This window comes from Helicoverpa zea, chromosome 19 (genome assembly GCF_022581195.2).
Source record: "Helicoverpa zea isolate HzStark_Cry1AcR chromosome 19, ilHelZeax1.1, whole genome shotgun sequence".
NCBI lineage: Eukaryota > Metazoa > Arthropoda > Insecta > Lepidoptera > Noctuidae > Helicoverpa > Helicoverpa zea.
In genome coordinates this window covers 822386-850167 of record NC_061470.1, presented here as the reverse complement: position 1 = coordinate 850167, position 27782 = coordinate 822386, and the positions used below count along the sequence as shown (strand labels likewise).

At 35.8% G+C, this 27782-nt stretch overlaps 1 protein-coding gene across 3 annotated transcripts in view; it reads left to right on the top strand.

The window, feature by feature from the left end:
* Positions 1-27782, top strand: part of LOC124639449 (calcium/calmodulin-dependent protein kinase kinase 2) — a 157908-nt gene that overhangs the window by 60948 nt on the left and 69178 nt on the right. For 2 of the 3 annotated variants that reach the window (XM_047176812.1, XM_047176813.1), the window contains exon 2: positions 2300-2358. In XM_047176812.1, the coding sequence (XP_047032768.1) occupies positions 2300-2358 (59 nt within the window). Of the gene's footprint in view, positions 1-2299; positions 2359-26438; positions 26929-27782 lie in introns of those variants that run through there. The other variant, XM_047176814.1, reaches the window with a different exon arrangement.

The window sequence follows — 27782 nt, the reverse complement described above, 5'->3', positions numbered from 1 at the left end:
GTAATGGAATGAAGGAAAATAACACGTGTCTAGAGGAAATATGTATATTACTGAATATTTTTGCTATATTTTAATGCTAGTTAGTTTATACGCTACGGAATATTTTATGGAACACGGAATATTTACATATCTAGACACTTGCAGTTTTTTTTTTTGTAACAGCAAAGTTTTTTCTTTCTTCAGATTTGGTTGAATTGTTTAAATGTCACATTTTTTTACTGTTTTTGGCAGTCTTGCACGGTTGTATAAAGTAATACCTTTTCCTCACTTTGCTCAGTTCCAAGTTCTACATACCTAACACCCTTTCCGTTTACCTGCTTTCAACATTTCATCACGCCGAAGTAATCTCCTTCCTAAACACAAGATAATCCACCACTTTTCTCTAAAATATCTAATCCAATATTAAAAAGCGTGTTTCAGTCTTGTTCAGTAAAAGCCGGTGTTCATAACGAAGCTTATACGTAATGCATTGAAACCACGGAGGAAGAAACATAGCGGAGATGCCATAAGGAAGGTAGATCAGGCGCCTTCTTGTAAGTCAAACAACGTACGATAGGCGTGAAGGAACCAAAACTAACGAGGCATTTGGGCCTACCAAATCACGACCGTTCTGTCAAAGATTGGTCTTGATTGATTGGTGATTTTATTTGGGTTCTAAAGAAGGCGTATAAGGGTGGAGCTAGTAACGTTCCTCTTCCCCCAAACACTCGCATGTTGAGATTTTACGTTATGACATCTCCGGTAGTGATTTTGTTCTCCATGATTGGACCTCTTAGCTTGAGTAGCAGGACCAAGTTTATCGACTAAACGTTTCATGATAAAAATGTCAAGTGCTTCCTAAGAAGACGTTGGTACTATATTTTAGAAGCGGAGAATTTTAGAGTTGAGTAAGTAAAATTATCTCACAATTATAGTTAGAAAAAATCCTGGTGAAATGGTACATAATATTGGAAGGGTCTAATAATTGATCAATTTATTAAATAGTGTGAAGAATGTTAAATCACGTCTCCTCCCTCTAGCAAATAAAAATAAATTGCGTGCAAACATTTCTAAAACGTTCGTGAAATTGCAACCATTGTGCGCGAACAATTTTGGTGGAATGACAACATTAGTTAAATGGTAACCATCCACGTTAATGATGATGAGATTATGGCAAGATGCTTTTTCTTCATTTCAAACATTGCAGACAAATATGAAAATATAACACCCTTTTCAGGACACATAAGTAAAACAATTCAATAAAATAAGGAATCCATTCAGAACAAGATGCGTGTCTATTTATAATCGAACCCGTGACCCCGAAACAGACACAACCACTCCACCGTATATAAATTGAAACACATTTCACTGGTACAGTCAGGAACCACAAACATATTATACTTTACATACATTGTAGCGTTAAAAAAATAATTAATTAATAGTTTAAATAATTCAACATGGATATAAACAGTTATTTGTAAGTTATATTGTAATTGTTATTTTTGGGCTACGTAAGGGCGGAAAGTCTGATCACCAGGTCTTACTAAAGGGGTTCTGGGTTACGGAATTCAAATCAGCCGTCGCACTACGTGAAACTCTAGTACATACTCGGCTACATCTGCTGAGCCCCATCACAGTTGAGAAGAAGCCAAACTGGTTATATTATGCAGTCAAAAAGTTGGTTTTAATTATTTTTTCTAAATCATGTTTCCAAAATTTAGCAATACGTTTCAAACATGCATTTAAAACTGTTCCCACTTCATTGCTACTGCCTGTACCCCGATCGTGGGAACATTACCCGACGCTCGCGCGTACACATGTCGGCAAACAAAACGAGCACTTATTCCCTTTGTGTCGCACTCACAATATTTTCGTGTAGACTTGTGTTGTTCTGTATTCAGCGTGTTGGGTAGTAATAGACTTAGCGTATTTGAAGACTGAATTAAAGTTTGTGCTGGTTTTTTTTTTTTAGGTTTCTGTAATTTATTATTTCTTGGTTTTGGATAAGGCTAAGAGTGTTTTTTTTTTGTCGCAGTTATCTTTGAAAACTTTTTTTTACTTTGGAAAAGTGTTTCTATAAAAGTAAAATAGTTGTCTATCTGTCTACGTATAGTCTAAATCTAAATAGCCAGGACTTTAAAATAGGTAAAATAAAATATGAATAAAAAACTTAGAACTAGTAAAAACTACCACATACATTTTTTTATTTCACAGAGAATTTCAGAGATAAATGCGCAAAATCGAAATCTTAAGCATTAAATTATTATTTTTACAGATTTCTTGTACATAAAAATAAAGCCGTATTTCTATTTGTCGACAGGTGGGCGTGCTGCCCCCCGTGCGGCGCACGCGGCCTCCACGCCTCGCCGACATACCCAGGTGCTTACACTATAGCCAACTATAGCGATAGTAACTATGACTGTCTGTCCGTCCGGCTTCCTCACCAAAACACATGAACCGATATAGACGAATTATAGTCAAGAAACCTTCTAATAGAGCCCTCACAGACTGCAGGCTGCATACTTTCGGACCAATTTTCGGTCACATGTTTGCTAATGGTTGTAAAAGGTATCTAGGGGAGACCGGGGCAAAGCCGTATAGCTAAGGGTTTGTGGATGCTGATCAATAATTTTAAAACACAGATGTACTAAATCAACATTTATTTTTAACCAATCTCATAAGGTACGCAATCACAATATTTTAACTTAGATAATTAAAGCGTAAATTGAAAAAAAAAATAGCAAAAATAATTCTTCTACGTTTTACGGTTTTGCCCCAGGACATGGACAAAACCGTATACCGTATGGATTTCGGCACCTGATATATTTGAGCAGCTTTGAAGTACCCCATAGTCCCATCAAACACGGCTTGAACAGCTTTTTTCATGTTTTCCGTGTCCCACGATTGTCTATTAGTCGTCTTTTTATAAGCACGAGGCATCGTGGCATCTGTCTTGAAAAAGAAAAGGTTAATACACTTAAGTACAACCGGGTCAAAATCGTACATGTACGATTTTACCCCATACGATTTTGACCCATACAATATGTATGTATAAATACGTTACTCACTACTACATTCGTAATTGATTTCACCGGTACAAATGTACTGAATTACATAAAAATATACACACTTTTAACATGACTATTAGTTACTTACCTATTGTACACTTAAAGACGATTGGCACTTCTTATTGCACATAAATTACATAAAAACCACTAAAAAACAATAAAATAAAATATTAAAAAAACGCGCGTGCCGTTCGCGACAAGTGTTTGTTGACGAATAGCTGTGATTGGTTGACATCGCTGAGCTGCAGTGGCGCGGGAAATTTGAATTATTAACAGAAATACATACGCTATTTTGCCCGGATATACGGTTTTGGACAGGTCTCCCCTACATCGCAAGTACCAGTGCTGTGATTAAAATCTAGGGAACTATGAAGATTCTGCACTTTGGATACCTAAACTAAGGAAAAAGTCTGAAATCACCAATCCGCCTTGAGCAAGCATGGTGGCTAGCGCTCCTCTTTCTCTTCAAAAGGCTGAAGGTACCTAAGCATTATAAGTAGGTACTTACTCACTTATTGCTTCTAAGAGTACCTACATACATGGTACCTACATAATTCTCAAGAGTAGGTAAGTTCCTATAGATATGAAATTGACGCTATTACAACGTTGACGGTAATATATTACTCGCACGTCCCCGGGGTCGATATATTACGATTACCGATTATCGATTATGTAATCATGCTAATCACATTAAAATATCCTTTGGGGCTTTTTTGGGAAATTAATAAATGGCAAGCATTTTTGAGTGATGACTTGCGCAAGACGGCTGGCAGGAGCTGGATGCGAGAAGCCGAAAATCGATCTCAGTGGCGTGCACTTGGAGAGGCCTATGTCCAGCAGTGGACTGCGATAGGCTGATGATGATGATGATGATGAAGCATTTTTTGGACTTTTGATTGAACAATATTGATTGACGTTTTTTTATAATTTTTCGAGTTTCCGAGTCCATGACGTTTTTTGAGTAGAAAATGTTACTTTTTTAAATTAACTCCTTGACTAATTCGTATTAACGTTTTTTTGTAATAACACCAATAGAGTTCATTGTTACTCGACGGTTATGTTCAAACAAGAGTAGAAAATAAGTACATACTATAGTTTTGCAAAAAAAAGCTGAAGAATAGCTTTTGTCCGAATGCAGTATAGAGCAAGATTTATCATTCCACAAAATTATTTTCTCACAACTACTATACATTTCAAAGCAACGTCTTCTGTCTACAAAAAATATCTTACACTTACTTTCAGAAAAAATGACCCTCTTCGTCTGACGCTAGAAAATAAATCCGTTTGTGTAATCAAGACATGTACTATGATCGTCAAACTATCCGAGACGAGACTAGTTCCGAATAAAGTCTTATTTCTCAAAGAAACTAGGTTTCTAGACCAAAGTTCTGATATTGGAAACGTTCATGGTAATGCGATTCGTTCTAGGTAAATGTGGGGTATCTTTAGTTTTGTTGATAGTATGAGGTACATAGGTATTTTGTGCACCTAATTTAATGTTAAAAATGAGAAAGTATAATAATTATCTCGTTAGACTTTACAACGAATATAAGGATAACGTATAATTGTTGTCATTGAAATTTTTAAGTAACCGTGTGAAACAGCCTTTCTGTCTTAAATATACTGTCCATAAATATTGTAAAACACTGAGTGATCCAATTTGACGATCGCTGTATATTGAGTAACTTTAAAAATGGTAAAATAGCTGTTTATCAGTATGTGTGTACTCATCACCTTAAAAGGCGGAGACAAGTTTTTTGAAATAGCCAGTTTTCATCCGAAGGCGCTTCCAAACTTCTGAAAAAAATATATAGCAGGAAACGAAAAACCAAAATTCATTGCGCCACCCAGCAAAATTCTTTTGATGATAAGTATGAGTAACTTTAAAAGTATGTGCTTTCTGTCAATACTTTAAAAGACGTAGAGAAGAATTTGAAATAGCCAGTTCTCTGAAAGTGTTTTATTCAGTCGAGGCTCTGTTAAAAAATAAACATATGTATACAGGAATGAATTTTATCCAGTGCGCAAACTTTGTCAACCTATAGTAAAGTAAGTTTTATAGATACGTATATTTTTATTTTGTCGTGTTTTAGTACAAAAAGGAAAAGTTATTGATATCGAAAGATGTTTATTTTGTAACCGATTGTACGGTCACAGTCGTTATAGTAGGCCCGCTGCAAAGCGAAACCGGTTAACTGACGCGAGCGCTGCTCCAAGCGCGTAAGAATAGTTGGTATCCATATTTTGCTGATTTTAGGGCGGACAAAAGAATGAAAAATTTTTTTTTACTCATGATGCAGATATGTTCTGTTAATGATTCTGGACCACCAGTTTTTTTTGCGCACTGCTTAAAATTAATTCCTGTATGTATAACAGGAAACGAATAACCAAAATTCATACTTAACTTCCCCATAATACCTCACACAAAGAGGGATTTCCATATAAAGTTATTGCGCACTACAAGTTACTTCCCATACTCCGAGTGTAGCGTCGACTCGTCCCATTGACTCGGGAATGTTGCCGTCGAGTGTAAATGTGCTGTTTATGCCGAAGCTGAATAAACATGAAATCATGGCAGATTCTTTTGCTTATAACATAGGAATTCGTGTTTATTAATAATAATATATATATATATAAAAATCTCGGAGTTTTCTTTTTGAATGTGGGTATTGTAGAACGAAATTCTGCAGCTAAATCTCTCCGTCTGTTTGGTGGCTATAAACTTGAAAACTACTGTACGAGTTTTCATGCAGTTTTCAGCCATAGCTAAACCATTAATGAAGAAGGTTTAGGTGTAGGCAAGTATAACGAGTACGACTAGCCGTTTCCTTGCTGTTTCATACATAAAATATAGCTTATGTTAATTCGGAAGAGTGCAGCTTCCTAAGAGTGAAATAATTTTTTAAATCGGTTCCGTCGTTTCGGAGTCCATACAAACGAAAAAAAGGGTTTCCTTTCTATTATATTACTATAATACTTAGATAATACCTACTTTAGGATATACCGGTGCAGACCAGCAGATACTAACATATTTTTAATATCCACCTAAATAAATAAAAATCAAAATTTCACAAAGACTGTCTCGCTGCTTCTCTATAATTTTCAACAAATAAATTCTCTTTACAGTCTCAAACACTCGTAGAAGGAAATTCACAAACAAAATTCGTTCGGAAACTTTCGTCGACTTTTATTTGGGTTCCTTAAGAATGCCTTTGTGAACGAAATTAGATGTTGAAATGTTACCGTGGTATGTTCGCAAAAATTGAAGCTCACGTGTTTATTGGGCTCTGCTTGCTTCATTGCTCTGTGAAGGGAAGTATCAGGTTCAATTTTTGAGTAAGTGAATATTGGTTCTGAAGGTTTTTTTAAATGCAGTAGTGTGTGTACTGTAAAAAGTAACAAATTGCATAAGAAAAATTTTTCAAATTGTATTTTTTTTGTACACAAACATATAGATTGTTCGCAAATCAAATGTGCATTAGGTATAGAATTCTGGTGGAATTTCGCCATAACGCCACGACGCATTGAGAGCTGCACGCTATTTTGGAAAATATATTTAAAGTCAAATATAAGTACTTACCTTATCTCCACGCTCGTATGCCTAAAAAATCCTGGGTTCGACAAACCCCTACCTTTTCCCTAAATTTCACATTCCACTCCCAAATACAAATAAAATCCCAGTATTTATGAATTCCAGACCTTTTTAATAATATACTCCACAAAATAGGTAGCCACGGTAAGTACTTAAGAAGGTATTCTTTTTAATGAAAATGTAATGGCGGACCGCAAGCTTCCGGTTCGAACGGAAGTTACGGAACAAGCCTGTAGGTTCTAAATATTTAACTATTGGATCTTTTGAGGCTTTGAGAGTTAATGCGGAAACTTGTGTTTGTTGTTTAAGTTAAAGTTAATCTTTGAGTTTTGGTTAAACTTTGTGATATCTCTAATTCAAATGGTAAAGTAAAATGGTACTCAGCTGAAACCGGTTAGACTGGAAGCCGACCCCAACATAGTTGGGAAAAGGCTCGGAGGATGATGAAATGGTAAAGTCAAAAGTTACATTGTTTGTAACACGCTGATCTCGTGAACCAATAGTCAGATTTGATGAAAATATTTCAAGTGTTAGAATGCACATTTCTTTTGAAAATAAAATGATGAGATAAATAAGATACCTACTTGTAGAAAAATAATTCATGAATCGCATAACTCGCATAATAATAGGTACCTAAGTGCGCCACTATACCGTTAGTTAATTCCTATTTAATAAAAACTAGTTCACTAACAATATTACTAAGTATACGAGGTGTTGATTTACATTTGTGCCATACTTCAGGAGCAGAACATAACATACTTCAGGAGCAGAACATAACATACTTCAGGAGCAGAACATAACATACTTCAGGAGCAGAACATAACATACTTCAGGAGCAGAACATAACATACTTCAGGAGCAGAACATAACATACTTCAGGAGCAGAACATAACATACTTCAGGAGCAGAACATAACATACTTCAGGAGCAGAACATAACATACTTCAGGAGCAGAACATAACATACTTCAGGAGCAGAACATAACATACTTCAGGAGCAGAACATAACATACTTCAGGAGCAGAACATAACATACTTCAGGAGCAGAACATAACATACTTCAGGAGCAGAACATAACATACTTCAGGAGCAGAACATAACATACTTCAGGAGCAGAACATAACATACTTCAGGAGCAGAACATAACATACGTAAATAATCGATTGGAATTACAGTAGACGGGAAATAGCTAATATGCACTGCTTTTTTTTGTCATTGCAATGTCGTAGTATTTCAGAAGTAATCCAATTTTATGAATGTTTATGAATAATCGTTGCGTATGGTTTGTGTTTGCGTTTATGTGAGGGCGCAGCAAGGTTTTAAGGCCAGTAACACATGCGCCAAGTTTAAATACGGCTAGATGACATTGACGGAATTCCGAAAAAAAATTGAAAAAAAAAATTACGTACCATTTTTTTGTTGATTTGGGTCGAGAATCATTAGCATAATTACGTCCTTGAATATGGCACGGATGCAAATCAACAGCTTGTATATTTATATATCCAATAACTTCTACTAGCATTATAATAAATTCGCCACTATACCGTCACTTGATTTCTTTTTTTTTTTAATCAAAAATCCTTTATTCAATGTTCGCTGAAAATCAGCGAGACAAACTAACTGGAAGCTAAACGAATACATAATAAGTTCAACCTTGTTCCGTAGTCATGTAAAAACTTATACAACTAGTTACTAACTTATTTAACATGTGCGGTAGAATGGCTTTACTTGATAACTTGTTAAGGTATTGACTTAATTATAATCATAAGTTCACACTTTCAAAGTACGGCGAGAACTTTGTATGAAACAACTGCCTACCTGACCTCCGTAACCCAGTTACTGGGTTACATGACACCTCTTGGTAGTCACACTTCAGATTAGTTCAGACTTTCTGGATTTTGACGCTCAGAAAGAGTTTGTTTGATTGCGTGAAGGCGCTAATCTCAGTAAGTACTAGACCAATTTTAATGAAAAATTTTAATGTTGGATGGCCCATTTATATTATTTTTATCCGTAGTTGTAAATGGATTTAACCAGGTGCGCAAAAAAGTTTTGTTTTAAATGAGAAATTAAAAGTAATAACTAGATGAGCACTTAAATGTTGCCATATTATCTCTACCTAACTTTTATATAGGTACCAATTTGGTATCTAACCAAAAACTCAGCTTTGTAACGGAAAAGTCCCAAAAAATAATAAAAAAGTTGTAACCTTACCCTCAGAAACTTGCTTACTAATAATTTACAAGTGGGGATAAATAAGGAATGTAAGTGTACCCGCATACTGCAAACTAAACAACTCGGCCAACAGTTGGCACATCATCATCATCACCTTCTTCCCAACTATGTTGGGGTCGGCTTCCAGTCTAACGGGATGCAGCTGAGTACCAGTGTTTTACAAGGAGCGACTACCTATCTGACCTCCTCAACCCAGTTACCCGGGCAACCCAATAACCCTAGGTAATACTAGTTGTCAGACTTACCTACTGGCTCCTGACTTTCTAAGCCAACAGTTGGCACAATGTATGGAAAAAGATGTTTTCAAAAAAATCGTGAATTCAATCGAAGTGTTCAGTCGGTCTACCTGATGTTGACCTGACCTGATCGTTGTAATGTGCGTACTACCATTCATCTTCATGCTGATTAATGAGCTCAAATATATACATGAGAGTGATAGAATAGTGAGTGCACCTGTGTCTGCGCAAATGCTCGTGCACTATAATATGTCCTGCGCAGCTGGCTGATCTCCTTTATGACAACAGACAGAGAGATAATCGACTAGGAGGACATCATCATCATCATCATGAGCCCGAACAAACTATCGGGAGACTAAAAGTTTGCAGTATGCGGGTATTGTTACGTGTTACTTTGAGAAGAAGTTCGTGTTATATGATTCCTTGCTCTCTGCGCAAATGGCGCGATATTGATACTTTTATTACTAATGTTATGATGGGAAAGTTTGTGTGTTTGTAGTTGTTTCTAACTTGTACAGATTTCTTATTTTGTGTGCAAATAAATCTTTGCTTAAAGGTTTCTGTAGTTTAGGTTCAAGAGTTTAGGTGGGTAATTTTATAAGTCTATTAGACTACTTATTTTCTGCGGTTTCACCACGTACTTTCGAAATAAATTCGAGTATTTTTGAGAGATTTTAAAGTAGGCAAGGTATGAATTTGTTATTTACAGCCAGTTTCTTCATCAAAAGTAAAAGCCAAAGTAAAAGTCAAAGTAATGTCTAAAGTAAAAGTAACGGTCAAATTCATTTTTTCTATTAACTTTGCTGTCACTTTAGCCTTGAAAAAACTAATTTGACTGTAACTTTTACTTCAGACATTACTTTGACTTTAACTTTTGATGAAGAAACTGGCCGTTAGTTGTGTTAATGGAATTTTTATGTTTGAAATTATGATAATACATATTTATAATTTATGTGAGACTTGAAAGTGGAAAGTCTTTATAACAAAATAAATAAAAAGGTCAAAATATTTAGCCAAAACTCTCCAGAAATTCCACCCAAATATTCAAAGTAATGACAAAACCAGCATAAAGTAATTAGTAACTCGAAGATTGTTGACAAAAGCTGCCTGATAACCCTGACGAGACATGAGATAAGCTCAGATCTGCGACTGGCAGGCTCTAGTTGTGTCTCGGTATGTATATGTAGAAATATAGATAGGATTATAGGAATGTGAGATCCTATGTATGTTGTACGGGAAGCTGGTTAAAATTATGATATGTAAAATTGAACTGGGTCTGTTGGGTCATGATAGATGCGTTTTGGATAAAAAATTTTGGATAGTGATTAATGGATTTGTTTTTAAGTAGGTATTTATGAATCTTGAATCAAATAGGTTTTTGATATAACTAAATTAACATTAAACAGCGTATCATTTATGGAAATAATATCTAAACCTTAAAGTTTTGATATCATTCTTCAACTCCAAAAGTTCAGTTTAGTCTAAACAATATTATTTTTGCATTACAAAGTATTTGGAAAAAACATTTGTATAAAGAACTTTTGAAGTTAAAGACATTAAAAAATACTTTATGACATATGTAGCTATGATATTTTAAAATCAAAAACAATCGCGCCTATAACATTCATAGTATTAGACTCCGGACAATATCCCAGTACAAACAAACACAAATACACATACATATAATTTGCCTGAAACGCTTGGCTAACCTGAATTCAGTCGGTTTTCATGCCACCGAACAAATAGGTGATGCCGTGATGTTCCACGGTGCATGCTCAACACGTTTGTAGGAAATTGTGAAACCATAGCTTTTTTGTTTTACTATATTATAGTAGATAGATATAGTAGATAGTCTACAATGGCGAAATTCCAGGAAAATAGTTCATACTTGCTGTTTTTTCCATGGCTCGTGTCTCGTGATAATTACTGCCCAAAATTGGGTGAAATATAGCTTAGGTATGTTACTCCAGGATAATATAGTTATGTAGTCTTACAAAAGTGAAAGTTTTTTCAAATCGGATCAGCAGTTTTGGCGCCTGAGAGGTATAAACTAGCAAAAAAAATCCTCTTTATAATATGACAGTTTCAGTCACTCGGAAATTATCGCGCGCAGCAAAACTGAACGCGGAAAATTCTGCTTGTATGAAACCACTCTTATGCGATATACTTTCATATATACAGGCGCTCATGTTTCACAAATAACGTTAGTTATTTCGTAAATAATTCCTCTACAAATATTTAATTCCAATTCAAATTGCTCTGTGAGCACAAATCTTTCACGCATGAATACCCGATACACGAACCTTTATTCAAAACTGTTGGAAATGTTCAGGCGAATTCCCTTCAGAGACAGATTTCCACATTACAGTTTAAAATTACGCAACCCTTGAAATTCGAGAGAAACTTCGAGAAAAGACATCAATAGAAAATGTGTGGAATGATGTAATAATATGATAATTTCTTCATGTTGTAATAAGAAAAGTTTTTCGTTCGCCCATTTGTAGAAAACTTTGATTTGATTTTGTTGTTTGGGGGAAAATAGTTTTTGAAAGGTGATAACCTCAATGACTTTTTATGGAATAGAGTGGATTAGAACTTTTATTGAACTCGATATTGCGATAATATTCATATGGTACATAAATACCTAAAGTACCTATGGTAAATAAATAGGAACTATTGTCTATACATTTTATTTGTCGCGATGGCGACAAAGCGGTTACTTTGCTACGTAGCGTAGCAGGCGTAGTAGCAGCCATTACTACGTCGTAGTAATATTTCATTTTCCGAAATGCAGCTGAAGACTAGTGATTACCCATAAAAATAAATGAAAAGAATTCATTTAAAAAGTGATTCTAAAAGTAGTAATAAAAATAACGAACTCACTCGTGATTTAATTTTTTTAAAAGGTACATTTTTAATTTTTTATACAAAAACTTTGTGCTTCGTTATTGAATATTTCAAACGGAACGCTTGTTAAAAGTTTAAAGGGAAATGTCCTTCTGCACGGAAAGCTTTCGTTTGAATATATTGAGGAACTTTGCAAAGTTGTGCTATTACATGACAACCTTGGTAAGATGACAGTTGTAATAATATTACGGGTACTGTACTATATTTAAAGTCATGCAATCAAGGTCAAGTTGCAAGGAGAAATCGGTTTTCGGATGGGTGACCTATGTCATAGCCAAACTCTTTCGTGCCTTAGAAAGGTTTTTAGGGCCTGTACGCACTGTCGACTAGTCGCTGGTGACCAAGTCGCCAGTGTGTGTTACTTTCATTAGTTTAAATAAGGTGTTACGCACTTGGTCGCCTGCCTATGTTTCGGTCGCCGACGGACTAGTCGACAGTGCGTAATAGCCCATGTTGATGTCGTCGGCTGTCTAAATAAACTCCTTTTAGAATGTGTAAATGTTCAATAATATTATTTGCTCTTGTTTGATCACATGATTCTTGAAGTATTTGTGTAAAGCTGTGCTCACATTAACTTAAATATTTTGATACTACAAAAAATATGGATTGTAAAAATTAAGTGAATAATTATAACAAGTTTTACTAACCCGGGATTATCCGCTTCCCGTATCTCCAGGGTACACACAAGGTAGGTCACTATCTATAATATGAAAAACATCTCAATCGGTTTAGTCATTTTTGGTTAGGGACTAGATTAATTTCGATTCTTGGCCAATAGATAGGTACTTTATTTTTTTAATTTTCTAAAATAATTAAAGCACAAAAATTTTTATACACTTTTGTGTCAAATATTTCTTTCAATCCTCTATTTACTTTAACATAATCTTAATAATTGGTTAACAACGCCATCTCGTGGCGAGCCACTTAACATACAGCCGCTAAACAATACCGATCACTATGCTATGTATTAACTATTTGCTTAAGTCATACTACACTTATTTATTTATTTATTTATTTATTTATTTAAACTTTATGCAACAAAAATATTACATAGGCGGACTTAATGCCATAGGCATTCTTTCCAGTCAACCTTAGGGTGATGCAGAGAAAAACATGGTAGGTGCATTAGAAAATAAAACGAAAACATAATGATGAATAAAATACTAAATACTAATTAAATACAACAATATTAATACAAATAACAATAAATACATACATACATACATATATACATATAATATACCAATAAATTATTGTGATGATGATTCTGCCAACGATTTCTCAAGCAAGTACTTCCGCACAGCACTCATGAAAGATTGTTTGCTGGGTGACTTCCTGGTTTCTAAGGGCAGCGCATTCCACAGAAGAATAGCTTGAATGTGAAAAGAAGAGTGGATAGTGTCAGAGGTATGAGAAGGACAGTGAAGAAGAAGATTGTGAGAAGAGCGAAGATTTTTGGAATGACCGGAGCAACGGTATTGAAAATGAGGAATTAGATACGAGGGGGGAGTAGGAGAGTTAAGTAAAGAGTAAAGGGTCGTCAAGGCACGCATCGATCTTCTCTGACGAATGGACATCCATTTCAATTGCGTCCTATACTCAGAAACATGATCGTACTTCCGCAGGTTGAAGACGAATCTTATGCAGTTGTTGATGAGCCGATCAAGTTTGTTGAGCAAGTCCGCATTGAGGTCGAAGTAACACACGTCACCATAGTCGATAATAGGAAATATTAGGGACTGCACAAGCATTGCTTTGGTTTTCGGCGGCAAAAAGTTTCTTAACCGATTTAGATGACGTAAGGTTCCAATTACACGCTTACTCACACTAGCGACCTGAGTTTGCCAACTAAGCGTACTGTCCATATAAAGACCCAGGTTCTTCACATTGAGGCTAAGCGGAACAACAACATCGTTTAGGATAATCGGACGACAGTTCGTAATATCCACCTTACTTACCATACGAGGACTACCCACGACTATGGCCTGACACTTAGAAGGATTTACTGACACCCCGAATTGGTTAGACCATCGATTAATAACCGACAAATCTACATTCAGTTTGTCAATGGCTATATGCAGATCCTCAGGCCGAGCCTGAGTGTAAAGCTGAAGATCGTCGGCATACAAATGATACGCACACTGAAGGTTAGGAGTAATGAAGTTAATAAAGATAGAAAATAATAGTGGAGAAAGAATACCGCCTTGTGGGACACCAGCCACTAGATCACGCCAATTAGACAATGTCTCATCAACTCGAACAGCTTGCTGGCGCCCACGAAGATAAGATGAGAACCATTCCAGAGCTTTGGGTGAAATCATAAGATGGGAAAGGATAGATTCTAGGATATCATGACTGACGGCATTAAAGGCATTAGAGAAATCAATAAGGACCAAAGCTGTAACTTTGGTGTCCGGAATCCCCTCCCTAATGTCACCAGTCACTTTGAGAAGTGCCGAAGCAGTGCTGTGTCCTGGCCTGTTTACTTACACAATATAAGGTATTATGACTTGGATATAAAACTGGTTTCAATGACATAAAAGGATGTTCATGTTAATAGCATTACAAAGATGGATATCATATACGGATAATACTGTTACTGTTACAGCCTTTTTATCGTCCCACTGCTGGGCACAGGCCTTCTCTCACAAGGAGAAGGATTGAGCGTTAATCACCACGCTTGCGCTTGCTCAATGCGGGTTGGTGATTTCAGACTTAATAGTCCAGGTTTCCTCAAGATGTTTTCCTTCACCTTTTTATCAGCCATTGGTGTCGAAACCTGGAATCGAACCCACACCCACATACTCGAGAGGTTGGTTCTTTACCCACTAGGCTACCACGACATATACGGATATAAGAGAAATTAAAAGTCTTCATCATCTTCTGGCTTGGCTAGTCTTTTCCCAATTATGTTGGAGTCGGCTTCCAGTCTAACTGGATGCAGATGAGTACCAGTGCTTTACAAGGAGCGATTGTCTATCGGACCTCCACAACCCAGGTACTTGGGCAAACAAACAGCCCTCGGTAAGATTGACTATCAGACTTTCTGGCTTCTGACTACCCGTAACGACTGCCAAAGATGTTCAAATGACAGTATTTATGACCTATATAATTATCACCAATCCAAGGAACCACCGTAGCAAACGATACCTAACCTTATGATCAACCGATCCACGTGGGAGTTATTTACTCAGACACATTATTATGTTTAATAATGTCACCGTCTAAATGTCAAAATTTTTCATTTTTGAATTTTGTCTCAGACAGGACAATCAAGTTTGCTTACATCACGGAGTAACGAAAATTGAGCGGAGATGCCATAATGCAGGAAGGTCAAGCGCCTTGTTCTAGGTAAAATTCGTTCGGTAGGCGTGACCAAAACGATCAGTTACAAGAGAACCATCAAGGCGTTTGGGTTCTTTATGACATTTTTCAACGAATTTTTAACCGACTTCTCAGAAAGGAGGAAGTTCTCAATTCGTCGGGATCTTTTTTTATCTTTTTTTTTGTCGCCTAGACCGATTTGCAAAATTCTTTTTTATTTCATAGGGTATACCTTCCGTATACGGACGGAGATACTTACGTCTCGTCCCCCGAACACCCGCATTATGTTGCGTTACTTTCTTAGGAGGTTTTTTGGTATGGCAACTCTGCTAGTCATTTTATTCTCCGTAGACAGGACAATCAAGTGTGTTTACACCAACCTGTTTAACCCTACTAATATTATAAATGCGAAAGTAACTCTGTCTGTCTGTCTTTCTGTCTGTCTGTTATGCTTTAAACCACTGAATTGATTTTAATATTTGTTACAGAAATAGAGTTGACCTTGAGAAAGAACATAGGATAGTTTTCATCCCGGACTTTTGAAGAATTCTCTTAGAAACACGATATAATGGAACTCTACGCGGGCAAAGCCGCAGGCGGAAGCCAGTATTGAAATAAAGCAGAAACACACAAGTCAAGAGTTCACGGCTGACATTAATCATAAAGATTACACAACAGATTTACTACGATTAATTAGCGAAGATTGCTCTTTAGATAAACGGCTCTGAGATATTATATCCATTTGTTATTTCTTCCTGGGTCCATGTTAAAAGGGCTGCATCCTCTATTTATTGCTCACTCTGTGCCAAAAAATGGATAGCTTAATTATATCTTAGCATGTAAAAGTAGTTCCGCATAGATTTATAAAGAGGAAATCTTGATTTGTTTGTTTTCTTACCTTAAAAGCCCCGAAACTATTAGGCCGATTTGATAGAAAAATTCTATCGGTATAAGTATTTTGAAGATTGTGTATTTCCCGAGAAAATAGCTATGTTTTACCCGAAAGTGGGAAGGTAATTCCTCGAGACACGGGTAGAATCCCAATATACAGCTAGTTATTAATATCCCAATGAGTATGATGTATGTGCACAAATGTGCACAAATTCAGCTAGTTGTGGGTTGTCACCGGCGAGCTAATATCAGTATATTTACTGCGCTGAGATCATCAACAACAACTGATAGAGATGCCCGTAACTTACTATCAACTAAAATATTTAGTTTTAAATTAATATTGTAAGTAAAGGTATATTTAATTTACTTATTTCAAGAAGTACTCTTGCATATTTTTTTACAATGGCGGACTCGACGCCTAATACGAACGTAACTTATATTTTATTCTTGCTATGTAAGTTGTGGACTGCGATAGGCTGATGTTGATGATGATGTAAGTTGTATTTAAACACAGAATAGGGTAGAAATCATCAAAACATTTTTCCAACATTCTTTTGGCATTTTGTAGATCAAATTTTAGGACGAGCTACAGCTTTTTTAAAAATGTAAAAAAAATATTTTCTATCTAGCCTAACAAAACAACATTAACAGCATAAATTCCCTCAAGCAAAGCCTCTTAAAGGCTATTATACTCCTCAAAACCTACCTTACACCATTTCCAGGCATCCGGGCCATCACGCACTATCATCCCTCACTCCATCCCTTATTCTATCCCTTGCTAGTGATCCCTAAATCCCTTGAAACCTACTCAAAGCCTGTGAGTAGCCCGAAGGGATGAGTGGACTAACCTTACACGGTCGCTAAGTAGCCAGGGGTGCTTAAGCTGTGGGAGAAATTATGGAATTTATGTTTAGAGTGCAATTTTTTGGGGCGTGCAGAGAAATTATTAATATACTACTTTTATCACTTATTATCACTACCAAGTAGTGTTTGTCTGTTGACTTAAAACATACATATTATAATATTTTCCACAGTAGGTAGAGTGATTCATGAGAAAAGTCGTGCGCAACCGGGACAAGCCATTACCTTAAAGAAATCTGATCAAATGTAGGCAAACATCAAACTAAAGGTATACAGGAGTACAATTTATCTATTTAGCTTATAGTCAGGTCAATGAACCTAGACCTAGAATCTAGACAAACTTACAGAGCCGCGATCAGCCACGGTCAGACCAGAAAGAACAAATGTTTACATATTTCAATAAACATTGCGACCATATAACATAGGTAATAATATTTAAGTCGAAGTCTTTGAAATATTAAAAAAAACACTCATTAATTTAAAGGTAGCATCCGCTGCTGTTTCACGTCTAGGCGGAACTATTTTGCCGAAACAGATAAAAAGAAGCCAGTGTACAACTGTAAATCTGTAAACTATGATCAAAATCCTCTGCTGCACAAAATCGCATCACAACAATTAATTTGCGCTGCAGTTTCTTGCGTTCCGAATTCGCATTGCGACGATTTGCAGTTTCGTATACAAGCCCTAAAACACGTTTAATACGTTTTATATTTCATCAGGTTTATCCATACGACCCGAAGCTTGGATACCTCTGAAAAGGGCACTTGAAGTTCTCAGGTGTCACCGAATTATTGGATATCGGAATCTTTTCCCAGCATCGTGTTAGAGTGTACGGGACCCGGGACTTTGTAATGTTAGGGTTCCTTTGAGTGGTATTCAATGGGCATCGCTTACTGAGGTGCTGTAATGAAAGGCTTAAAAACGGTAAACTGATGATAGGTTTGAAAGAGTACCTTTTTTGTTAAGCTGGGTTTTCAAAGCTCGTGTTTTCGTTTGTGAATGGACGTTTTCTAATCTTTCGAATTTATCGAGTAATCAAGTTTTGACAGTCGTCATCTGAGTAGCCTTTCCCCCATCTACCATAGAATAGGCTTTCAGTCGAACCAATTGCAGCTGAACCAGTGGTCATAAAAATACTGTCTACTTGACCACCACCACCTTACAACTATTTTAACACCCTTTTGCAACTGAAAGATCAATTATATTTTAGCAAAAGCTCTACAAATTACAATCAAGAACAAAATAAGAACTTAAATTGCTGAACAAAAAATATAACCCCCAGCTGTATGAAGTGTACCGTGTCCCCGCACTAGTTGAGAACATTAATTAATTCTTGTTACTCTCAACAAGATGAATCGTTATTTAATTATTGTTATATTATCACACCACGGAATGAGACTGCCGACTAGTAGTGTGGGCAAACTATAAAGTTACAATGTATTATATTTTAGTTTACTCAGGTATTTTTATTCGCTTATTAAAGGCCTCGTGGGTTAGTGACAGTCTCATGAATCGAGCGGTTAAGTCTGACCATCATGGTCATGGTAATTACTGCCTGCCTCAAAAAAATCAATTAAACATTATTTCTAAAAAAATATTAAAATTTTAGACTCACCCAAAGTGGGATGTGATTCTATTACAATCAAATCTCCAAAAAAAATACCAATTTGTCACCACAAATGCTCAAACGTACTCACGAAGAATTCATTTTTCTTGCCCCAGCAGACGTCATCGCGTTAGCTTCTTCGGCTCTCGCTGAAAATCAGCGCTGAGGCTTTTGTCCTGTACAGGGTCTCAGTATTATGCTGAGCAAGGGCCGTTTCACGTGGGGTGTGACACATATTTCCCATTACTGTTTTTTAATTGTAATTCGTCTTTTCTTTTCGTATTTCTAACGACTGCTATTTTTTTATTATTATTATTGTTTATTGTTTGTAAGGCTGTGTCACACGCGTGCGTGAATAAACTTATTTTCTTTCTTTCTTGAAAACCAAGTTCTGCAATCTTATATTATTTGAACGATTCATGTGTCTACAACATAGCCACAAGCCACTACAATCATATGGCAACATGTGCCATCACTACGGTGGTTTATTAATTAACAGTAACTGAATTCCCAGACGGGATTGTGTGAGATGAATGGTTATTTCATTATATATTATTGTTAGCACATCATGTGGCTCTGTCTGTAGTCTTTATGGGGATTTTATTGACGAAGTTATAAATGTGATTTAAGTACGTATTTAATGCATTTGTGGAATTACTACAAACTTATTTTTAGTGTCTCGTACGGTTAAAAGACCACAATTAATATGATTTAATGTCATAGATTATTCTCGGAGCTGGTAGAATTGTTGTTAATCAAGAATTATTTCTTGTAATTATATAATTCGAAAATCTTATACGAAGTCAACTATTATGTTTTTTTCATCATTTTGAATCTTGTAGACTTATTTTTGTTCTTATGAATCTGCAATGGTTTTAATTTTGAAAAACCACTGTCCACATAATTTTCACAAAAAAATAATATAGCTCCGACGCAAGTAAACAACCAGTGTTGACCATAACATCGATAAAATCTATCACCAAGACTCGATAGTCGATACAATCGTGAAGCCAACAGCGTATTTACTCGACTTAACTAATATTTACCTCCGAGTGTCCTCGACAGTCAAGTGCTGCAGTTTGACAAGCACAGCCTTTCATTGCGAATATCGACGGTTTGATTTATATTTTAAAGCAGAAATCTGGTGGAATATTTCGTTCCTGATAGTCTAAAATTTTATAAGTGCCGTGTTTTAGAGGACACCGTAAATTGTTGGATCCCGGCTGTCATTTATGACATTATGGCAAATATCTTTGACAGGCAGAAACCACAAAGTCTAACATCCAGACCAAACAAGGGGTATCGGGTTTCCCAGGTCACTGGAAAAAGGCTATGTAGATGATAAATTAAAAACCCCCTACATACGCATAGATAAGAAAGCAGTCCATTCAAATTCCTTAGGTTTTACACCTAGTTTAAGATCCATTAACTAATATTCAACAAATCCAGGGTTCAAAGTTTACAATACAGCATAAATTACTAGCCGGCCCACGCCAGCATTATCATATTTACTTCACTTAACTTTAATGTAGGACAAACCAGCTAAAAATAGCTAAATTATAAATAGACTGTTTTGTTTCTGTCACTAAGTTTACACTTGTAATGAAAGGAAGAAGTAATAGAACAGTTTGTGAAGTAGCTCAACTGGGTCGTGGATTGTTCGTAAGAGTTACCGCGGGCCTGGTACATAAAGGGCTTAAGAAGGAACATGATGGGTTTTAGTCAGTAAGAGTCTGACACACCCTCACGCTGCACCCACAGCGGGAGGGGTCAAAGCTGCCTAGCTTTTTCTTAACTACTGATGCAACTGTGTACCAATGTTTTCCATGAAGCGACTGCCTATTTGATGTACTCAACCCAGTCAAGTCACCGTTTGAAAAGAGTCTAAACGACAATACCTAAGCGCAGAATGGGATTATAATGATGAATGGTGTAATATCTTGCAACATAAAAGAAAACATAATAAGAAAGCACTTTTTACTACAAGCATATTTATTAAAACAAAATTATACCAAAACATGACTAAAACCTAAATCGTTTTGACGTTCATTATATTTAATTTGGAACCCATATAAAGCTTAACCATTCGTGTTTATTTATTAGCTGTATTCTATCGAATAAATAATTACTAGAGCGCAATCTAGGATCTCCTAAATAGGAGCCTAAGAATGTTAACGAAGCTACTAATTAGTATCTGTATTGAATTTATGTAGCTTAGTCAGTAATTTTGTTTTATAGCCTAGACGTAATAACTGGTTATTTATGTATTTATACACGTGCTGAATCAAAACCTTAAATAGTAAGTGTTTAGAATAAGGGAGCAAGTTGGTAGCTTGAACTAATTGAAGCGGCTTCAAATTATTAACCTGAACTTGATATTTTTTCACGCTTTCACGGCAAAACGGCTGTATAGTAAGTTGTAGATGTTTAGGTCCAAAATAAGATAGATTATGAACACTATAAATACGGCATCCATATAAAAACCGTTCCTATTCAACAATTATTTCACTAACACAGATATCAAAAGGTAGATCAGTCATAAAAAAGTGTTATAAGCTGTTTCATCTGTATACAATGGGACTGCCATGTACATATATATTTATGTCCTTAAATAAATAAAGAGAAAAAAGCTTTATACAGTAGGTATGTAACCCAGGCTAACCCACGAAAATTACCTTGCCATTCTCATCTATATTAAATGAATCAGCGAACAGGGTCAATGACCGACGTTATCTGCCGTGGCCTGTCGAAACACTGCATTGGAATTCATTGATTTACGTGACACCATTATTAATTAGCCTCTGAATTATAGATCTGAATAAAATATCCATGTATGTATAATGTGTATGGTTAGGTAAAATGTTTTGGTATAAAAATACATTATTTAAATCCAGGTTTTCTTAACAAGCCGCTGTTATTGAACCTTCATAAACTAACTAACTTTGTTTTTGAGATAGGAGTCATCAGATGACTTTTCTGACTAAAACCCATCTTTGTTCCTTCTGTAACCCTTTGAATACCAGTAACTCTTGTTAACAATTCCGCAACCCTTCTTCTATAAAGATCAACCTGAAACATTTTCCGGTTAAATCCAGTTACAGGAAAAAACTTTTTAAACGGCGAGTTCTTGCAATTGGTACTTTACACACTAACATTTCAAAACCCAAATAATCATTGACACGGCTATTTAGGCACATGTATGACTCGCGAATTGTTCATTCATTAAAATTTATTAGTGTTTCATATAGCGACATCATATACAGATTTGTGGCTGCAATATTAACAGGGTCTTTCCCGAGAGAAGTTATTTTAGTAGCTCCAATAATGTCTAATGTTTTATCGTATAAGTCGATCAATAAAATAAAAGTTAATATCTGCGATTGGCCTTCTTCGGTCGAGTTCAGTGTCCAAACAAAATAAATTAGCACTAATAGATAGTTTGGCCTACTCTATGAATTGTATTGGACCTAACTTTAACCAACAACTATTTTTGTCATGAAGAGTTTCGTACATATCATAATAATTGGAACTAAGTTTGACCATTAAGTAATCTGTACTTTGACTTATACCCATGCTATTTGTGTTTTGCGTTTAATTAGTTTATTTCTTACATTCAGAGTTAGGTAAGTAAGTTTTGTAATGAACTTTAAATTACTGAAAACATATTTACATTGCCGTTGCTTATATGCTTACATCTATTAAACTACGTAACGGATTTAAATGCTGTTTTCAGCAATAGATAGTGATTCAAGAGGCAGATTTTAATACAGTACCTATATCAAAATAAAATACACCCTTCTTAAGAAACTAGTAACAATTTCATGAGAAATGAATCTGTAACCCTGGCCATCCATCAGTATTTCAGGCCACAAACAAACGAACAAGCTCTCATACAAGCACAGTTAACAACCAGCCTAGATACGACATATAATAACCAGCTAGATACGACACATAATAACCAGCTAGATACTACATAAATCTATCCCGGAACGCTCTGGGGGATAAATTAGTGCAGCTCAATTTGTAACCAAACCGACGCGCTCAACTTACTGGCGTATCGGATTCATTTTGCACTTACTATTTACTACACTTGCAGCCTGGAAACTTAGGCACCCGGATAAAATATAAACTATCCCCTTCTTTATAGCCTCATCCAAATCCATGCTTAATTTTGTCAGATTCGAATCACTAATTTTACCTTACAAGTGTAACAAACAAATTACCTAGCAATTACAAACTTACTTTTTGATGTTTCCCGCGGTATATTCATTTTCGGAGTCCTATCTTTCGCCATTGCCAAATCTATGCTTACAAAGCTGCACTTACAAAGGTAAAGCTGAAGAGATTATATCGGAAACTACTGGTCCAGTTTAAATAACATCTTTCAGTATTTGGTAGTTTATTTACGGGAAAAACTGTTTCAAACGGAATACGGGTGAAACTGCTGGCGGGGCTTGTGTTAACTAAATCTGTTAACCATTTTAACGAGAACACTTAACAAACAAAGTCATATTACTATTAATAATATTAGTTACTTTATTTGCGTGTAATCACCACTATCGGTAAGGTTATCACTTGAAAGTCAAGTACACAACTACAGTTAAATTTTATGCGATATCAAGTTAAATGTCAACATTCAGTTAGAAAAACAATTCGCTTGCATCAAAACAAATTACTACACGCTTAAGGACGTGGCACATTACAGCAGCACCGCAACAGCACGGCTCCACACCAGCATTTAAGTTGTCATTCAATTTAGAGCATTAAATCGTGTATATTATAATATATTTCGTAATGTCAATATGAAAAAGCCAACGGCGAGCAGTCAGCGTGCTTGCCGCTTCCACACAACTCGACTCGCCGCCCGCGTGCTGCAAGCGAGTGATCCTCATGCGTACAGCGCGCCGACGGCGTGCTAATTGCGCGCCGACTCCGAGCCGGCAGCGAAACAACGTCATTACGTCGTGTTCAATCATAACATCAATCATAATCGTCTTAAAATAATATTGAGTTTGCGGTGACAGCAAGCTTACACCTCGCGGCCGGCGCGCCGACGGCGAGCGGACGGCGCGCCGACGGCGAGCGGACAGCGCGCCAACCACGCGCTGTCCGCTCGCCGTAGTCTTAATTCGAGGCGACGCCGTGCTGCAGCCGTGCTGTTGCCGTGCTGTTATAATGTGCCACAAGCTTTAACATGACTTGAATATAAATTGTCTTCATACTCTGCCTCACGCAGTCGGATAAATAATTTAGATTCTTTTCTGTCTGTAATTTTTGGCCACAAACGTGTGTAGAGAAAGGAGAATAGCCAAAAAATTCATGCAGAATAAATTGTATGAAAACTGGAAATATTAATTAGTGCACTTGAGTGGGTCTCGGCTAGCCTGGGAATCTACACAAGATCGAAAGGAATGGACAAGACTTCCGAGAGCCACACGTCCCTCATGAGATATAAAAGAATGTCATCATGATCATCATAACATTACAGAGACCGAGAATCTACATACTAACCTACTGACTAGCCGTTTTCCCAGAGGACGTACTGTAGGTACCCGAAAAATATAGCCTATGTTATAGTCTTCCCAAACGGTGTAAGAATGTCTCAAATCGTTTCACGATTTTCAGAGCGTACTGACGACGTAACTTTGCAATGGCGTTGCAGTTACGATAAAAATATTTTTGCTGGTTGTTTACCGTTTTAACAATTGAGGAGCATTAAAACAACATTATTATATCAATAATCAATGAATGTAGTTACGTCGTCAGTTCAATCGCGACGTGTCAGGAACGCATTCTCTGAATGGCCGAACTATAATTTATGTAATATTTAATTAAGCATTAATTAGTAAAATAATTAAACCAGCTGTCTCGATAAGAAGAAGAAGTTAATGAAATTCGCAGTGCGTACCTTTAAAATCTGGGTTACTTTTTGTCGAGAAAATCACCAACATTCTTAATCATACTCTTGCCCCTATATCGTGGTTTATTTACTGACAGCTCAACATTTCTTCTTCTTCTATACACATGTAAAATTCTCTACAGCGTATCTGTCTTTCACACAGTCAAAAATAAATAACTATAATTATTAGTAGGTACAGACAAACAATCAAAACGCTAATTTAAAAATATTCAAATAACGTACCTAATTACACAAAGATTCTAATTAACGCAGACAACTGCATTAATTTGCATACATAAGCAATAATATGCATTATGCATGCATGCATATAATTGATTAAATAAACATGATACAAGGAAAATTAAATGCCATCTGTAATAATAAAGAAATAGCTTAAAACCGGAACTCAGCTTAAGATAGACATACCTACGTATGTCTTGCAGTGGTAGGTCTGGGACCGGCTGAGCAGGTTTCGACAAAGCGAACAGGTTTACATTACGACATAATATGGAACAACTTGGGGCATTACTAGCAATCTGGGTTTATCTTCTCATTAAATGTTTGGGTAAAACCTATGGTAACATGCTCTTACGGATAATAAAATGAGAAAGTTAATATTAGAGCGTTTTAAAACCAGACAAGTTGTATTAAATTCTCATTCTTTAACCGCCTGTCAAATTATTTTAGAGAGAAAAACTAAATAAATTTTTGCATCGTTTTACTTAAATCAGATTTTGATAGTGAAAGAATTCTTATGTTCTAGCTCTAGTATTTTGTTTATTTAGTCTATAGGCATCCCTACAATCTACGGTATGGTGGTGATATTTCGTGAAATGCAGAATGCAAATTACAAACATTCAAATTGCAAAATGCGACGCATACATACGCTAATTCCTGGAAAACAGTTTGTAATCTTTCAACGCAAGATGCGAGGAATGAGCAATTGTCGTCAATAGCATGCATGCTGTGTTTAACATGTAAGTACAATAGGAATTACTCTTTCTATCCGACTACTCTGATGTAAAAATTGCTGTTCCGGTATAAAATTAAATGAAACCCATGTTAGTAAGAGAAACCAAATGTTAAGAGTGACTGGTAATTAGTGACCGATACTTGAACACGTTATTCTCTCCAAGAGCGCAAACAATTTTCCCAAAGAAACTTATTTTCTATTCTCATTAGTTAGAGCACAATAGCAAAACAACCAAACATAAAGTTTAAGAAACAGCTTTTATGTTATTGTGATAAAACTAATGAGAATAAAGAAAAATCTTTGGCTATTTGTAATCATGAGTAGAATCGCGTAGTCACTTATTACCATGCACCCTATATAGGTATCTGGATATCTTTTACTCTATCTTATATTATCCTAATTTGAATGCTGTCCCATATGTATTACTCTCAAGTACACCTCATCAGCATCAGCGGTGTTGTGTACAAACATCGGAGCAGCATGAATGGCCGAGTTGTGTACATTGCGCGCGCAACTCGCTCTGCAAGCAACTGGTCGCTGACAAAGAGTAATGCAGTCTGCTTTGTAGACGGGGATGTAGGCATAAATATAGAAGATGAGAAAATGTTTTGTCTGTCTCTGCATGTATTGAGAAGGTAGTAGTTTTTGGTAAAAAATGGACTTGCATTTGGTTGAATTAGAGTCCATTGTATACTTGTATCTACTTCTTAGAAATAATAAGCAACTAATAGACGCAAAATGTATTATTATTAAAAAAAAATAACGCTATCATGTAAATAAAATGCCACATAATATACGCCTGTTTGAGGTAAATGACAAAATAAAACTTTACACATTGTGTTTTCGCATGTTTATTTATCATTTTTGGTTTAATTATCCTTATTTTGCATTCTTTGTTTAGTGTCTAGCATGTAAGTCGCGTTATTCATAACACTTTAATAAAGTCACTAAAAATTTTACTTGTTTACAAAAACACAGAAACTAAAACTCGAAGTTACAAGCAAACATCTCCAGCAACAACCACCCAACTAATAGGCACAATACCCAACCACAACTTGTCGCATCTGCTCTGTATACTCTAGTCTATGCGTTGCCTCCACGCGCGGTCCACTACTCAGTGTACACCAATCACCCGGCGAGCTCGCACGCCCCTCCCCACTCTCTCCTCACGCGAACTTTAACCAAACTTTACAAAACAAAAAAATATTTACTTTAGAAGAAAAAAACATATTTTTGATACAAAAGTTATAAAGTGAAGAAGTGCCTTTGTAGTGTATTTTGATAAAAGTGATGTGACAAAACATGAATGGAGTTATAGTTAATTCGGAGGTTGGAAAAGATGCTGCTCTTGTTGAGAGGTGAGGTTTCCAAAATAGTTATAATTTTTGAAAAGAGTTTTCATCTGTTTTCATGGAGTTTCTTGTTAGACCTTCTTAAGATAATCTTGTTGGAAAAAATGGCAATGACAGTGAAATAATATCACTTTTTTCATAGTAGTAAAATAAATTGGGCGTTGGTTATATGGCCTATTTATTATATTTTTTTAAATAATAACAGGCCACTAAGTATGAAGTAAGAAGAAATCGTTAAATATTATCGGTAATGAAATGAATGAAACCGTGAAAACATAAACAATACGCGCTTATCGTAATAGCACTTTGTCTTAGTTACGCTACATAATTTTTTGTGCGATATTGTTAGACGTAATTTCCACGAATTCAAGAATACTAACTTAATAACTTCTTTAAGAAAACTAGTAATACAATTTTTTACAACACTCTTATACACAAGAATAGTTTAAAAACTATGTACCTATAAGTAAAGTTTAAAAAGTGGAACCTATTAAAATACTTATATTGCATTTCAATGTAAAAAATAATCTCCGAGATAAATCTTAAAAAGTTTGTAATTTCTGTGACAATAACAAACTTGAAATGAACCAAAACAACTGATAAAATTAACAAGTTACATATTAATACTGATATGCCTATTTTATTTTTTACAATTAGGTACGTACTTAAAAACTACGTGAAACAACAAAATAATTTGATAAATCACAGTTTTGACAAAAATCTTGACCCACGAACTCTCTATCGTATCATATAATTAAGTTTCTAGCAAAGGCTAATTAAAAACGCACACACACACACACACATACAAAATAGCTAAAAAATAAGCAACTTTGAAACCCCGATCGAAAAGGTCAATAATT